At 29.9% G+C, this 16,484-nt stretch overlaps 1 protein-coding gene across 1 annotated transcript; it reads right to left on the bottom strand.

Moving 5' to 3' along the window:
* Positions 1 to 4,197: 4,197 nt before the first annotated feature.
* Positions 4,198 to 4,479, bottom strand: BDBG_17090 (uncharacterized protein; the record flags this gene model as incomplete). Its single annotated transcript, XM_031724883.1, has 1 exon — positions 4,198 to 4,479. One exon carries the CDS (start codon positions 4,477 to 4,479, stop codon positions 4,198 to 4,200), a length of 282 nt encoding a protein of 93 aa, XP_031578401.1.
* Between the last annotated feature and the right edge of the window lie 12,005 nt (positions 4,480 to 16,484).

Genomic DNA, 16,484 nt, shown 5'->3' with positions numbered 1-16,484 from the left:
TTACATGTTTTTTTATAATAGTCTCAGCAGAATTCACACTAAGAAATGTATAAAATTAGATTAAATAGATTAAATATGAAATTCATGATTTCAGCAGTCAGTTTAGATATGAAACTGTTAGAACTATTATAATAAATAAAGCAGAAAAACAGTTCAATGTTAATCTCATTAATATGACTTACATTTCGAATTTCTATACAAATATTATTACATGAAAACTGTGTTGTAATATAGAAGATATCTATTATAATAGAAAAGACTTCAGATTGTGAAAACACACAGATAATAGTATCTTTACACATAGACTGACTGTGTGACCGTGTCTGAGACCAGAATCAAACTTTACAGTTATTACATTGTTTAAAAGCATTACTTCTGATCATGATTTGTATTCATCACATTGATTTCAAATTATGTTATTTCAAATATTAAAGATTTCAGATTCACTTTTCAAATAAAAATCTAGTTCTGAATAAAGAATATATTTGAATTCTTAGTCATATTTTCATTTTGATTCTATTATTAAGAATGGTATTAAATAAGATTATGAAATCATTTCTCACTTACATAATATCATAACATAGTACTCATTTGTTGAAAATTCAATAGAGAGTGTTACTAAATATCATTACTTTTCTAAATATAGATTATAATTTATATAATTTTAATGATAAAAAAAATATAAAATATAAAAAAAAAACAAAAAATAAAAAATAAAACAAAAATAAGCAAAAATCAGAATGAAAAAAAAAGAGAAAGAAAAAAAGAAAAGAAAAGAAAAGAAAAATAAAAAAAATAAAAAATAAAAATAAAAAAAATCAAGATCACAGAGCTGCAGTACTTTTAAAATACTCACTTCTCAGAGTCTTTATAATATTTATTATCAACTGTGTATCTCTCACAGTAAGAATAACACAGCTGCAATGAGTTATTATCTTAATACTATCTAATAAATAATCAGTATATATCTGTATAAATGTGAATATTTAAAAAACATATACTTAAAAAGTGTGATCAGAATGAACTCTGCTATCACTTGAATAATATTAAGAACAGAATACTGAAATTGATGATTCTTCTCATCAATTTCATAGACAAGGCATGTGAAAGTGATCTTGAAGAATATAAGATTCTCTAACTTCTGATAAAAATGAATCTTACAGAGAGACTCTATTTTCATAATATCAGAGACTGAGTGTTATTAAAAAGTATTACTTTCATGTAATACACATGTACTTACTGCAATAATTCACTCTCTACACATGTAACTGAGAGTTGCAGCTTTCTTATACTACACAGCTCTCTCTGAAATGCTGCTGCTAATTTACAACTCATGCAGTCTCTCAGTTCAGCATATACTGTGTGTATACAGCTCTATATGCTGAGACTGTGTTGATTATTATGATCTGATATAGTACTCACTTTTCACAGGTCATGTTTTATTTAAGAGAGAGAGAGAAAGACATAACTATAGTTTTATTAAGAAGAGATGAATAATTAGTAATATTGAATATAATTTAATTCTTCTATATTTAAAATGTGACTAGTTTATACTCTTTAATTTGAGAATTTCTAAGAGTGTTTTAATAGTTTTCATACCAGCTTGAACTTAGTGATAAGTTGAAGAAGAAGAGAAAAGAGAGAAGAAAGAAATGAGAATAACTTATCTTTATAATATAAAAATAGAGAATTGCTGCAATTATTCTCTCTAGTAATAAAGATCTGTTTTCTGTATATATCTCTGATATAGATTATATAATAACTGCATACAAAGAATATCAATAGTGTATATATTGAATGAAGATAATGTTACTATACAATACTATAGCTGTTTCTGTACATCTCTGAAAGCTGTTAATATTTTCTTTGTCTCTTTATATTTGATAAGTCAGTAATATATATCAATGCACTCTCTCTTTTATCATTATCATCATTATCATCATTATCATCATTATTATTATTATCATTATCATTATCATCATTACTATCATCATTATTATTATCATTATTATCATTATCATTATCATTATCATCATCATCATTATTATTATTATATTATTTCTGGCTGTCTCTTCTTTCTTCATCTCTCTTTAACACTTACTGAAATTAATTATATCATTCTTCTTCAAATATTCTGCAGTCCTGCAGATTATCAAGGCACATGAGTACTATTACAGATTGAAGAGAGAGAAGAAGAAGATGTTTAAGTAAGAGAAGACAGATTATAAGATATATTATAATATCTTGAAGAGACTCTGTAAGAAAGTAGAATAATAATAATCTTAAGTAACACTTCTGATAGATTTAGACTGAACTAAGTATAAAAATAATGCAAATGACACTGTCTGTGAGAGATTGAAGAAGAAGATAGTGAAGAGTCTTATAGAGCAGCAGTGAAATCAGAAGAAGTTCTGAGAATGATTTAAATTCAAGATAAAGAGAGAGAGAGAGAAGAAGAGTATTACTATAAATAAGCAGCAGTAGAAGAAAATTAAGAGAGTGTTAAAGTAGAAGATAAAGAAGTCAAAACTGATAAGTTTTTTATTTATTAAGAGATAATGATTTTTGATAACACTTCTGTTCTCTAATTAATTAGCAGAAGCTGACAGAGAAGAAGAGAATTAAGACCTTGTTCAGATCTTGAATGTACTTTATAATTCAGAATATTAAGAAGACAGTTCTACTCTCTAAGTCACAATCTTTAATCTCTCATTCAAGTTCATTATTTTCTTCTATGATCTCTGACAGATGTCAGTCAGAAGTCAGTTGAGAAGAGAAAGCAGTAGAAACTCTTCTAGACTAACTAATGAGATCATGAATTTCACATTTAATTTCATTTGATCTGATCTCATACATTTCTTGATATGAGTCTCACCAGGACCAAGCCTTAAAAAAATCTGAAAATGAATCATTTCTGAGAGAAATGATGTGAAAAATGATCAGATTTAATTCAAGAACAGTGAAATAAGAGTAATTTCTCAGAATAAACTGTGAAAGATAATCATTCTTTCAAAATCAGAATAAGACTGAGACTGAAGATTAAAATCAGTCTCATTTAATTCATTCAGTGATTACTTATATAATCAGAATTTAGTAATAATTATTAATAATACTCATGAAATAACTAAATACATTCTTGTGTAAGTTTATTCTTCACTTTCTTATGAAAACTACACTTCTCTGATATACTGTGATCAGAGATATTAAACTATCTGATAATTTCATATTTTATAATCATGAGTTTTATAATGTGACGGAACCGAAGTAGTAGCTAGTCAGCAGTGTCACATAGAAGTAGTTGTTTGAAAAGCTGTATAAGTGAGCTTGACTATCTTACTTAAATAGTGAGCTCATAGGCTACAGAGTTATTATGAGAATATTACAGATATAATACTTAGTATACTAAGAAGATTGTATGAGATACACAGTAACTCTTGTATATATTTCTTTCATAGTAAAAGAAATGAATTGCTGACTTCTTTTATAAGAAGCCAGCATCTAGCTATTCTATATAGACAATGAGTGAATATCTTCTCTCATTTTATAAGCAAGAATAGCTGAAGTGATATCTCAGCAGTGTCTCACTGTCAAGGAAATGTAATCTGCTGATCTCATATAGAAGTGAGGTTCTTATATTCATCAATCAGATCTTTCTATGATATATCTGAATAATGTCATAGAGCAGTTGAAAACCAGTTCAAACAGAATGAAATCATCTGCATGAAAGTGATAAGCTGTGTAAAACTGTAATAAGATCTTGACACAGCTGAGAGTGTGATAATACTCTCTTCTTTAAGAGTATAGTCTCTATACTCTTAAGATTATCAGATTAGGAATTATCTTTGTTGTATAGCAACAGTTATCAATCAATTGACAGTGTATATACTGTGTATAATACAAAGAAATAGATGAGTTTTTCTGCTGACTGTGTAGATCTTTCTTTTCTCATCTTCATTCAAATCAAATATGTGATAAGTGAGTTCCTTATATATTGATTTGAAATGTGAAAAACATAGTTAATAAGTGACTTACAGATCTCTCAATATATTTCATTCTATATATGAAATTCTCTGCAAAAGTGATGTGTTTTTAGAGACAAAGCTAACAGTAGTGACAGAATTTCTCAAAAAGATTCTTCTTCTCTATGAAACATTTTTCTTCTCTTCTCTCAATTATAACAGTGAGTACATGAGAGTATCATTCTTGAAGAACAATCAAGAACTTATTCTGACATTTTCTAGTGAGTAAATGTCTTTGTGATGTGGCGGTGGCCTCCATAATCACTAAGAAAGCCAGATTGAAGATGAAGATGACAGTGTCAATGAGCTGTGAGAGCATCACTCTTATTATCATATCTTCTTCTTCTTCTACTTCTTTTGCAGCTGCAGTGATAGTCACTGTGCCTTGCAGTGAGATGTCATCTCTTCTACTGATTGATTTGTCTGTGTCTGATCTGTCCTCTGCTCTCTTCACTGCCATTGCAATGCTGCCCCTCTCTCTCAGTCAATACAGTGATGTATGACCCTGTGTGGTCATTCAGAGAGGAACCTGAAGAGAGCTTGATTCTGAGAACAGTGACTTCAAGAAGCTCAATTCATAGTTCCTCTCCTGCAGCATGTCTGAGCCCTGCTCAGAATGCTGCTGAGTTGAGTCTGCAGAGTCTCACAGTTTCTTCATCTTCTCTCTGTGAGAAGGCTCTGATATGGTCTCTGGCTGGTATCACTACTTACCTGTGCTGTGTCAAGCAGCTGAAGAAGAGGGAGATTTTATACACTTACTTCTTCTCTCACTCCTGTTATTTTCATTGCATTCATAACAATAACTCCTGTCTTTCTATAAGTATTACTTCACAGGAAGATGTTGTATCAGTTCTGACAAGAAGTCTAGATGCTCAAGCAGTACAGAGTGAGAATCTTAGAGCTTCAAGTGTTGACAGATTTCATCAAGACTGAAGAGATTCCTCTTGCTCATCTGTAAAAGAAGATGAAAGCATGAATCTCTGAGATGAAAAAACTGAGATGAAAAAACACCTCAGAATGACTGATCTCAAGAAGGGGTCAGCCAGTGTCACTGTTAAAAGCACTGCAGAGATTAATCACTGATTGAAGAGAATCTCACTTCAGTTGAAGCAGATGATCAAGATACTTTGTAAGTTGATAAATTAATACTTTCAGCATCTCTTATACTCTTCTATAGCATGCTTCTCTGCAGCATCACAGCACTAACTTCTCAGTAGACAAAGATATCAGTATCAGAGACTTTAACAGTGAAGAATGAGTTTGATAAGAATATGATTATTAATAAGTAGATTCTGATCTCTCTTTTTACTTTTTCAGTGAGCTGTGACCTCATTAGAATAGCAGCAGCTCACAGATTGATAATATTAATCTTTTTATTAATTTTAAATATTTCTTTCTTTTCTTATTAACTGCTTCAGGAATTTTACACTTGTGTAGTCTCATTAAACTTCTAAAAACTCTTTGAGAGAAAATAGGAGAAGAGTGCTACAGAGTCTACAAGATATCAGCTCACTATTACAAGATTATCTCTAAAAAACCCTTTAAGAAAAATGAGAAGTCTCAAGTAGTGTTTCTTATTCAACATCTCTGATATGTAATGAGGTAATCTCTACTAGCTGTCTCATAGATTGTAATCTCTTTCTCAGCATTTTTCAAATACTCAAGCAGTTTTCATGAATTCTCTGATAATGAATAATCTTCTCATTTAACAAGATATTGAAGCTTGCTGTAATATATTCACTTATTCAATATTTTCTTCATAAGATATTCAGTATTACTCTCAATCTTGATATCATCTAACTGAGACAGCTCTGTCTCAGAGTGTTACTTATAGAGCTTTAAATAGAAAATGTAAAAAATAGAATGAATTAATTTCAATTCTGTAAGTAATTTCAACTCATATATCTGCTTACTCATCACTCTTATTATCAGAAAAGATTCTAGTCACTGCTCACTGAGCTTCTTACACAGTCTCATTATCTTGATATTCTTTGCTGAAAGTAGTACTTGATTCTCTATTAAGAACTTCATTGAAAGATGTTTTCAATTATAGTATTCTATCTATTACTTCTGAGTGTGATGAATGCTTTTCACTGTCTTCTCATGAATTTTATTCAAAAGTTTCAATCTCACTTTTACTTCTGACACTGAGAAATACTCTGTTCTCTGTATCTGTTTGACATTCTGACTGTCTATCTCTCTCTTTAAAACATCATCCGCGATGTTACTGAGTAATGAAGAATTATATTCATAATAAGTATAGAAAGAAGATATCTTTAAGATTATATTCTTTGCATTATTATATATAAATTCAGCAGTCAGAAGATGTTTAAGCTAATCATTCTGATAATATAAATAGAATGCTTAAAGATGCTGTTCTAGTGTCTAATTCTGATATTCAGTCTGGTCATCAGTCTGCAGATGAAATGCAGTACTGAGAAGACATCTTATTATAAGATGATAATAAAAAGTCAATCAGTATTTGCTGATGAAGAGAGATTCTTGATCTGTTATCAATGATTTCAGAGCATCATGATCACAAATAATGATATTTAAAAACAGGTCAGTCAATTCAGAGGCTTTAACCTTTTTATAAGTAGAGATATATCTGGTCATCTTTGTGAAGCAGTTAACAATGACTAAAATTGAGTCATATTCTTTGACTCTTGTCAACTTCAGCAGATCAACTATGAAATCTATCAATAGATTCTGTCATAAGCTCTTTAAAACAGACAGTGATATCAACTCACTGTATTACTTATACTGCAGAACCTTTATTCTTTAATAGATATTATAAGTATTAATATACTCTTTGACATCTGTCTGAAGCTTGTTTCAAGTGTATTTACATTTTAGAAGCTTCTCAGTCTTCTCTAACTCAAAGTGCCCTGCATGGGAATTATCATGATAAATTCTCAATAACTTCTGATATATCACTCTGCTATAAGAGATGAAGACTGAATTATTCAGCAGTAGAAGTTCACATTCTTCTAGTTATCAGTAACTTAATTTCTTAACAGTATCATCTCACTCAGAGTCTGTCTCTTTCAAGTTTAAACTAGATTCTTTCTTCTTCAACTTCTGAATTCAAGCTGCAGTAAAGACATCCCCCTTCTGTAACTTATCAATGAATTTTAAAAGTAGTCAGATTGAAAGATTGTAGACTGTTTCATTCTTTGTCAATTCAATGATTGCAAGACATGATATGAGAAGCTCATGATCTTCAGTGTCAGTCTCTCACAGAGATCTGAGTTCTCTTTCACCTTCTATACTGAGTCACATAGCTGCCTCTTCAGCACTGTTTCTGAGCTTTAGAGAACCTCAATCCCCTACAGCCAGCTTCTTCTGCAGTGATGACAGAGATTCTTTTATAGAATTCTTCTCTGCATTAATAATATTATAATCAGGCTGTCTAGATAATGTATTAATGAGATTAAGCTGATCTGAACAGTATCAGATATAGAAATCATACTCTGAAAGCAGCTTCACTCACCTGGCTTGACATTCTGTCAAGCTCTTTGTTGTCAAGAAGTAACACAGATTTATATAATCAGTAAGAACTTACACTGAGTACTTACTACTCTGAAGATAATATCACTAGATCTTAAAGAATTCAATAATTACTAACATCTTCTGATCATAAGTATCATACCTTCTCTGCATAAGTGATAACTTCTTGAAGAAGAAGATCACTGATCTTCATTTATGATGTCTTATAGACTCTGTGAAAAAGTCTTCTCTCATAGATAATTCATTACCTGTTTTCTCAGAGATGATTATTTCCTGATTCTTTCAACATTGAAAGGCCTTCAGTGTCAACTGTGAAAAGATTTCACAGATCTCATTCTCAGATATATCAGTCTCACACTGACTGAGTAAGTTAGAATTAAAATAATTCAGTATCATGACATCTGTGAAAGCTTGTTTCAATTCCACAAATACCTGCACAGTGCCTTGAGTGAGAGTAAATGATCTCATTTTTCTGTTTTTCACACTTTTCTTCAATAGATCTGTAAGAGAGACAGTAATCTGTGAATATATATAGATAAATCATCTGTAGAAATTTGCAAATCCTAGAAATATCTGCACCTCACAGTACATCCGCAGTGCTGGCCAGTTCTCAATGATGAAGACTCAGCTTCTGTTCATTGAAATGTCATTTATCTTAATAATATAATCTAAGAAATCAATCTCCTGCATGTAGAATGAGCATTTTTCAGTATTTGCATAGAGTTAATACTGTCTCAAGCAACTCAACACTTCTCAAACATGAATATCATATTCTTTCTCTGATTTCAAGAAGATTAAAATGTTGTCCAGGTATACTATGCAGAAGACATTGACAAGGCCCTGCAGTGTCTCATTTATATAGGTCTGAAAGATGGCTGAAGTGTTACAAAGATCAAAAGATAAAACAAGATATTTAAAATTGTCATACTTAGTACAAAAAGCTGTTTTTCAAACATTATCTTCATTAACTCTGATTCTATGATAGACATTCTGTATATCAATCTTTAAGAATATCTTTGTTTCAGATAATCAATCAATCATCTCATCAATTAACAGTAATAAATAGTGATTCTTAACTATCATCTTATTGAGACCTCTGTAGTCTATATATAGACATAGTCTATCATTCTTCTTAGATATAAAGAGTATAGATATCTCTGCTGAACTCTTTAATAAATGTATTCAGTTCTTTGATTGCACTTCTTTAAGATATTTATACAGAATATTCAACTTCTTTACAGATAAGTTATAAAGAGGTCTGTACAGCATCATTATATCATCTTCAAGATAAATCTTATATCATACCTTGATATCAGAAAACTTCACTACTTCCCTTTCTGAAAAGACATTTTTAAAATCTGTAAAGAGACATCATATACATTCATCTTCAATGACAGATACTGCTGCTAATCTTGCAGTGAGAGTGATAACTTCTTCACCTGTTTTCAAGTCTCAATCATCTGCTACACAGTATATTAACTCAATCTTTTTCTCAAGATTCTTTCAATGAAACTCTTCAGATTTCTCTATCACTGTCTCTTCATCAGTGAGATGATACTGTCACACCTGAGTGACTCAGTCAATAAGAGAATTGTTTTCTCTCAATTACAGAAGACCTAGAATGACATTCTCATCTATAATGTTAACTGTGTGAAGAAGCAGACTGCTCTTCTTGAAGGTTTCTTCTGAGTCTGTGATCACACACTTTGCTTGAATTATGCTAAAACAGTGATATTTCATTTCATCTATAAATTTCACATGATCTGACAGATCTATCTTCTTTCAATCCTTCATCAAAGAAAAGAAATAGAATATAAAGTTAATATTCACTCTGAAGTCAAGTAGACATCTCACTGATATCTTCTTATTCAGAGTATACATTGTGATTGTAACATAAACTCAGAGATATGAGAATTGTCAATTCTTTTCTTTCTCTTCTTTATCTTTCATAGATACATTTGTCAGAAGAGAAGTTAACTTTAAGAAGATATCTTCTCAGTTTCTTCTCTTCTTCAGCTTCTTACAATCACTGATATAGTGATCATCAGCTTCACAGTTGAAACAGAGATCTTTATTAAATCTTTTTTAACATTTCTTTACAGTGAGTGAAGAATCAGAATACTTGAAATTCTTCTTTACTTTCTTCACACTGAAGCTATCATAGCACTGTTTAAATCTCATTATTGATTGCTTAGAAGAGGTCTTGTTAACCTTTTTCTCAGAGAATTGATTATTCAAATAGATTCAGAAAGCCAGATTGACAAGCTCAGTGTAATTAATTGATGAACTCTGATATTATGATATTATTGTTCATATCTTATAAGTCAGCTTTATAAGATAAAGCTGTGTTTTTAATTGATTCAAATCATCAGTTAATTCCTCTCAATATTCTTTGAATCTTGCATTGAAATCAGAAGAATTTTCATCATTTCATTGATATAATAAGTTGAACTGCTGCACTGCTGTGAAGCTGCAGTTGCAGTGATCTTCAATTTAATTCAGTAGAAAGTTCTTGAATTCTTTCTAAGTTATAACAGCATTGATACACTTAAGCTCTCTCTTCTTGATGACTCAAGTAGTTGCAGAGATGTCTTCAAGAAGATTGACAGTGTATATTACTCATATCTCATGAGTATTATACTGGCTCAGATTAAGATGGAATTTTTATTCAAGAATACAGATAAAGCTGTGAAATTCAGACAAGATGTTTCTCTTATATCTCAGTGAATCTTCAATCTTAATCTCTCTATCTCCATGATAGATGTAGGTGTGTAGAGGCTGCGGCGGTGGCAGGGCGGTTGAAGAGCCCATGTCAAAATACACAGCAGGTTCAGAAATCTTGAATTTCTGCCAGAGTAGAGATGTACACACTCTAGGAAATGATGTAGTGTTTCTCTCAGAGAGTGGGGTTGAGTCAGTCCCAGTGTGAGTGTGTGAGGCCATATCAGTCTGTTAGAGCTTAACTGATTCAAATATGTAATCAGGTTAAGCAATTCAAATTATAATATAACAGAACTGAAGCAGTGACTAGTCAGCAGTATCACATAGAAATAGTTGTTTAAGAAGCTGTATGAGTGAGCTTGACTATCTTGCTTGAATAGTGAGCTCATAGACTACAGAGTTATTATGAGAATATCACAGATATGATACTTAGTATACTAAGAAGATTGTATGAGATACATAGTAACTCTTGTGTATATTTCTTTCATAGCAAAAGAAATGAATCACTGGCTTCTTTCATAAGAAGTCAGCATCTAGCTATTCTATATAGACAATGAGTGAATACCTTCTCTTATTTCATAAGTGAGAATAGCCAGAGTGATACCTTAGCAGCATCTCACTGCCAAGGAAAAGTAATCTGCTGACCTCATATAGAAGCGGGGTTCTCATATCCATCAATCAGATCTTTCTATGATATATTCGAATGATGTCATAGAGCAGTTGAAAACCGGTTCAGATGAGATGAAATCATTCACATGAAAGCAATGAGCCGTGTGAAACCGCAACAGGGCCTTGGCGCGGCCGGGAGCGTGACAAGTTTCTTGATTATTTCTTCTTATAATTGTTCTCAGTAATAGTGATAAATATCTTAACTTGAGTTAAACTTTCACTTCATTTTCATCTCTGTTAATGAAATTGATAGAATATCACATATTATCAGTGTAATAGTTAAATATATACTCTCAACAATTTTTCATAACTCTAGAATTGATTTAGTATGTAAATTTGTCAGATTATCTTGAAGATAGCAATCAAATTCAGTTTTATAAGTATATAGTTTTGCCTGATTTTCAGTTGTAATCAATGTATATAAGTTCTGTTTCAAAGTTAGTATTATAGTTCTATATAATATAAAGTATTATCAAAGATTGTTACTTACTAGAGAATTATATTTCACTGTCTTCATATCTTAAATATCTGCTTATTCAAATCTGTGATAGTTAACATTATAGTAGTCTCAGACTAATTTAATATATGAGTCTCATTTCTTCTCTGTTCAATCTTGAGAAGTGTAGATAATAACTTAATGAGAGAAATCTAGTAGAGCTGCTACAGTGTAGTACTCTGTAAAAGATTGTTCAGTTTTACTGTAGTAATATATCAGTTTATCTCTTATAGTAATAATAGTCTGTGCTATAGCATTATCTCAGACTGAATTTCTTTTTAAGTGATTCAACTGCTTCTTAAGATAAGTAAATAAACTGTTATACACTTATCAGACTGACTGCAGCATTGATGTATAAGTGATTGAGACTATCTTTGTTATCTTATAAAACTGAAACAGTAAATCAATCACATATTTCAACTGAGTTCACTTCATATTAAAAAGTTTCAATATCTGAATCTTTTTCTAATAAGAGTGTTTTACTCAATAATTAATCATCTGATACAATTGAAGAGTCTGAATAGTTATCTTATATATTGAACTTCATTATGTTCTAATATTCTGTATTATATTCAGTGATGTGACTGATTTGTTTATTTATTAAATATCATGAAATTGTTATTATTATTTAGAGAAGATACAAATCACATTAGCAATATTTTGAATCTGTGATATTTAAATTATTAGTCAATCTATTTAAAATTAACAGTAGTATTATTAAAAAGTATTATTAAAAAACAATATTAAAAAGTGTTGTTAAAAAATATTATCTTTTACAAAGTGAATGTAAAAGTTACTTGAGTAATCACTTTCATCTCATTCTCATTATAAGAATCAGTCATCTCATTATTCTTCATCTCAATGTTAAGATTCTTTATCAGTGTTTATATCACAAGTTGAATCACATAAGCAATGCAGAAAATATGACCTTGTTTATTATTCTAAAAATACAAAGTCAATTTTTGCTTTAAGCTCTTCATCATAGTATAGTTATTCACAGTATTATCAGTTGTAATTGTAAGAAGACTGAGACTAATATCTTAATAGTCATTTTTAATCACAGTTATTAATATTTCTGTTATATAATTCTCAGTATGACTACTGATCAATGATTTAAATTCAATTAATATCTTTTAATAAGTTCAGTTCTCATCAATGTAATAACATGTAACTCTCATAAATATAAGATTGTTTGTACTAGTTCATACATTCACTGTGAGAGACACTCTTCAATGATTCTTCAACTCTGATTCTAAATGTTATATATTAACTTTGTAGTATATCTTGAGATTGGACTGAAGACAGAATTAATATGAAATATGAAGATTTAAATTAAGCATTTGAAGAAGTGTTCAGAATTCAGGGTTTTCAATTGATTAAAGAGAAAGATTCAGAGATATATACATATAAAGTAATTATTTATGAAAGTTATCAGATGAGAGTTGTGAAATCAGAGTACTGATATGTGATTATTTTCACATGATTTTCTTCAAATTAGAAAGTTAGTATTATCAAAAATTATTATCTAGTAGAGTAACTTACCAGTTCAGTAGTAATTTTCTGATTTTTTTTCTTTTATTGTCTGCATTCTAATGACTTCAGATCAATTCTCCAGCTAAGTGTAAACAGAATTTGAATTCTCAAACTTCTGTTAAGATTAGAGAATTGAGAAATGACTCTGATGATAAACTAGATATAATGCAAGTAGTTGAGATTCCTACTTTTCAAAATAGTTATAATCTACTATCTGATGATAGGAATTAGATTCTACTCTATCTCTACTCTCTCTTAGTATGAATATACAACAAAAACAACAAAAAAAGTTTAAAAACTCTTCAAAAATCACATTTATTCAAAATAATGTGAATAGAAACTCAAATTGCATTTATTCTTGTCTTCAGATTGCATTTGAATAAAAAGTTGACTTTGTACTTCTTCAAGAACCAAACTTTGATACTGAGCAAAAGTACATCATTTCTCATTCAAGCTATTACTGCTTTCTTCCTGAAAAATCTGAGATAAAATCAAGAGTAGTGATCTATGGGAGAAAAAGGTCAAGATATCAATTTAATTTGAGATTTGATATCATATCTGACTCTGATATTCTAGTGGGTGATATTATAGATAAAGAGAATGAGTTTGATACTATTCAACTTATAAATATCTATAATGAAAAGTCATTGAAAGAAAACAACAATACCTGGACAATTGATAGAGAATTTTTGAATATAACTCTCTTAAAAAACTCTATAATTGCAGAAGACTTCAATGCACATTATCTCTGATGAAACTCAGAGTGAACAAGAGCAGTAAGAGCAGATAAACTAGTTAAATGAACTTTTAAGCATTCAATAGATTTAGTTAACAAGTCTGATCAACAAACATTCTTTAGAAAAGACATGAAACAGAAATCTATTATAGATCTAACTTTCATGTCACAGAATCTAATTGAAAAAAGACTTATAAACTGGTTTATTGATTCAAATGAAACCTCAGGATCAGATCATGAGATCATTCAATTTAATATTGAACTGAGTGAAAAATAAAGAAGTGAAAATCCTCTCCTCTCTAATCAGTATAACTTTGAAAAAGCTGATTGAAAAGCAGTTGAAGAAAGAGTAAAACAGCTGAAATCTGAAAGACAGAGTGAGCTCTATTGAAATCAAAGTCAAGATATCTCAAATGAAAGACTTGAGAATAGAGTAAAGCTCATTACATCTATTCTTCTAACAAGTATTGAAGAAAATATTTCAAAGAAAAAGTCTTCTGACTATTTCAAACCTTGATGAAATGAGAATATCACTTCTAAAAAAAAGCAATTAGCCACTGATAAGAGAGATTGAAAGAATAACTTAATATCTGATGAAGAGTTCAAAGCTATTCAAAATGAATATTTTTCAGATATTAAAAAAGTCAAAACAGATTACTGAAACAAATTTCTTGAAGAAGCACAAGAAAAAGAAGTTTTTAAAGCCTTCAACTATACTAAAACAAGAAGTGTAGCAAAGCTTCCAACCTTAGAATATGAATTTCAGAATGAATTGTATACAGCAAACTCTTTTGAGGAAAAATGTCAAGCTTTTATAAGAATTCTCTTTCAAAACTCATCACATTTAGAAGAGAAGAATATGTCATTTCATGAATATATTGATGAAAATAACTGGGAATGGTCTGAGCTTACATGTGATGAACTAGAGTCAGCAATATTCTCAAGTTCAATTAAAACTGCTGCAGGGCCTGATTCAATTAATCATTTAATTATTCAAAACATATATTCCTACTTGAAGAATGAATATTTTGAGCTGTTTTTCAATCTCTTAAGAAATGGTTATTATTCTGAATGCTGTAGAGAAGCTACTGAAGTAATCCTTGCAAAATATAATAGAAAAGCTTCAGTTTCTAAGTGATATAGAGTAATATCTCTGTTGAACTGTTTGAGAAAAGTTCTAGAAAAGATAATAGCTACTAGATTATCTTTTATAAGCTCTATTAGTGATTCTCTTCTATTTAATGAATAAATGAGAGATAGAAAACAATGTTCTGCAATTGACACTGTTCTCTCAGTTATTCATGATATTCAACTAGCAAAGCATGAAGGCCTGGTCTCAACTGCAGTTTTTATTGACATAAAAGGTGCATTTGATTCTGTTTCAAAGTCTAAGATGATTCAAACTTTGAAGATGTTAAAACTGTCACTTTCTCTAATAAAATGAGTTAATTGTTTCATGTCTAAAAGAATTATACATCTATTCTTTGATGGAAGAAAACAAGATAAAACTGAGATAAAAATAGAAGTATTATAAGAATCTTCAATTTCACCTGTTTTATTTGCAATATACACTGCATATCTATTCAAGAATAGAGAGATGAAAATAGTGAGATCTTCAAGTTATGTAGATGATATTGATCTACTCTATAGTTCAAAGACAATCAAAGAGAATTTAGAAGTGATTGAGAAAGCAGTAAAGAAAATCTTTGTTAGAGCAGATATCAATCTAATTCAATTTGATATGAATAAAACTGAGTTAATTCACTTTTTTTCCAGATTTAATGAGAAAGAACTAAGTCTAACTCTTCTGAATAAAGAGATTAAACCCAGTTTGAATGTCAAATGACTAGGAGTATGGTTAAACTCCAAGTTGAATTTTAAATATTATATTCAACAAAGAATCATCAAGGCAGAGAGACTACTGAATAGTATAATCAGACTATCAAATACTGAGAGAGGTCTATCTTTTCAGGCTATGAGACAGTTATATATAGCCTGTATTACCTCAGTAGCTGATTATGAAGTTCAAGTTTGATGAAACAATCAAGATAACTTCACTGAACTGTTTCAAAGTCTATAAAACAGAGCTTTGAGAAGAATTCTGAAAGCATTCAAATCATCTTCTATTAAAGCAATGAAAATTGAAGCTTCAATTTCATCTTCTGCTATTCAATTTGAAAAGGCCTGTATGAACTATACTCTGAGAGTCATGAAGATGAGCTTAAATCATATAATCAGAGAAAGAGTCTCTTCTTCATTTTCATCAGTTAACTCAGGAAATGAACTGAATTGAAATAGATTTCCTAATTGAAATGAGAATAATACTTTAAAGAAAATGTCCTCTCAACTGTATAGACTATATTCACTTATTAAGAATTAATTTTCTTCATTAAATGTTGAGAAAATTGATCATGAGACAATATCTCTCTGAAGAGAAAAGCTGGAATCTCTCATAGACTTATAAATAAGTGAACTATCTAAAGAGAGAGAATATGAACAGCATTTGAAGAAGATCTCTACAATCAATATAAAAGACTCTATTCTGATTTACTCAGATGACTCAAAAAATGAGAATTTGAATAGATTAGATACAGGCATTGCTTATACTGAAGATAATATCAATTTTATCTCAGATTTCTGAAATTTAGGCTGTGAATCTGAAGTCTTTGATGCTAAACTATTTGTAATAGTGAATGCTTTCAAACTCATTGAAATAAAATCTTATAAAAGAGGAATTAGTTTAAAAGAGACATGAATATTCTCTGATAGTCAAGCTGCTTTAAAAAGACTTAGAAATAGT

Source organism: Blastomyces gilchristii, assembly GCF_000003855.2.
Source record: "Blastomyces gilchristii SLH14081 genomic scaffold supercont1.8, whole genome shotgun sequence".
NCBI classification, from domain to species: Eukaryota; Fungi; Ascomycota; class Eurotiomycetes; order Onygenales; family Ajellomycetaceae; genus Blastomyces; species Blastomyces gilchristii.
The sequence above is the reverse complement of the archived record's forward strand: the minus strand, read 5'-3'. Positions and strand labels throughout refer to the sequence as shown.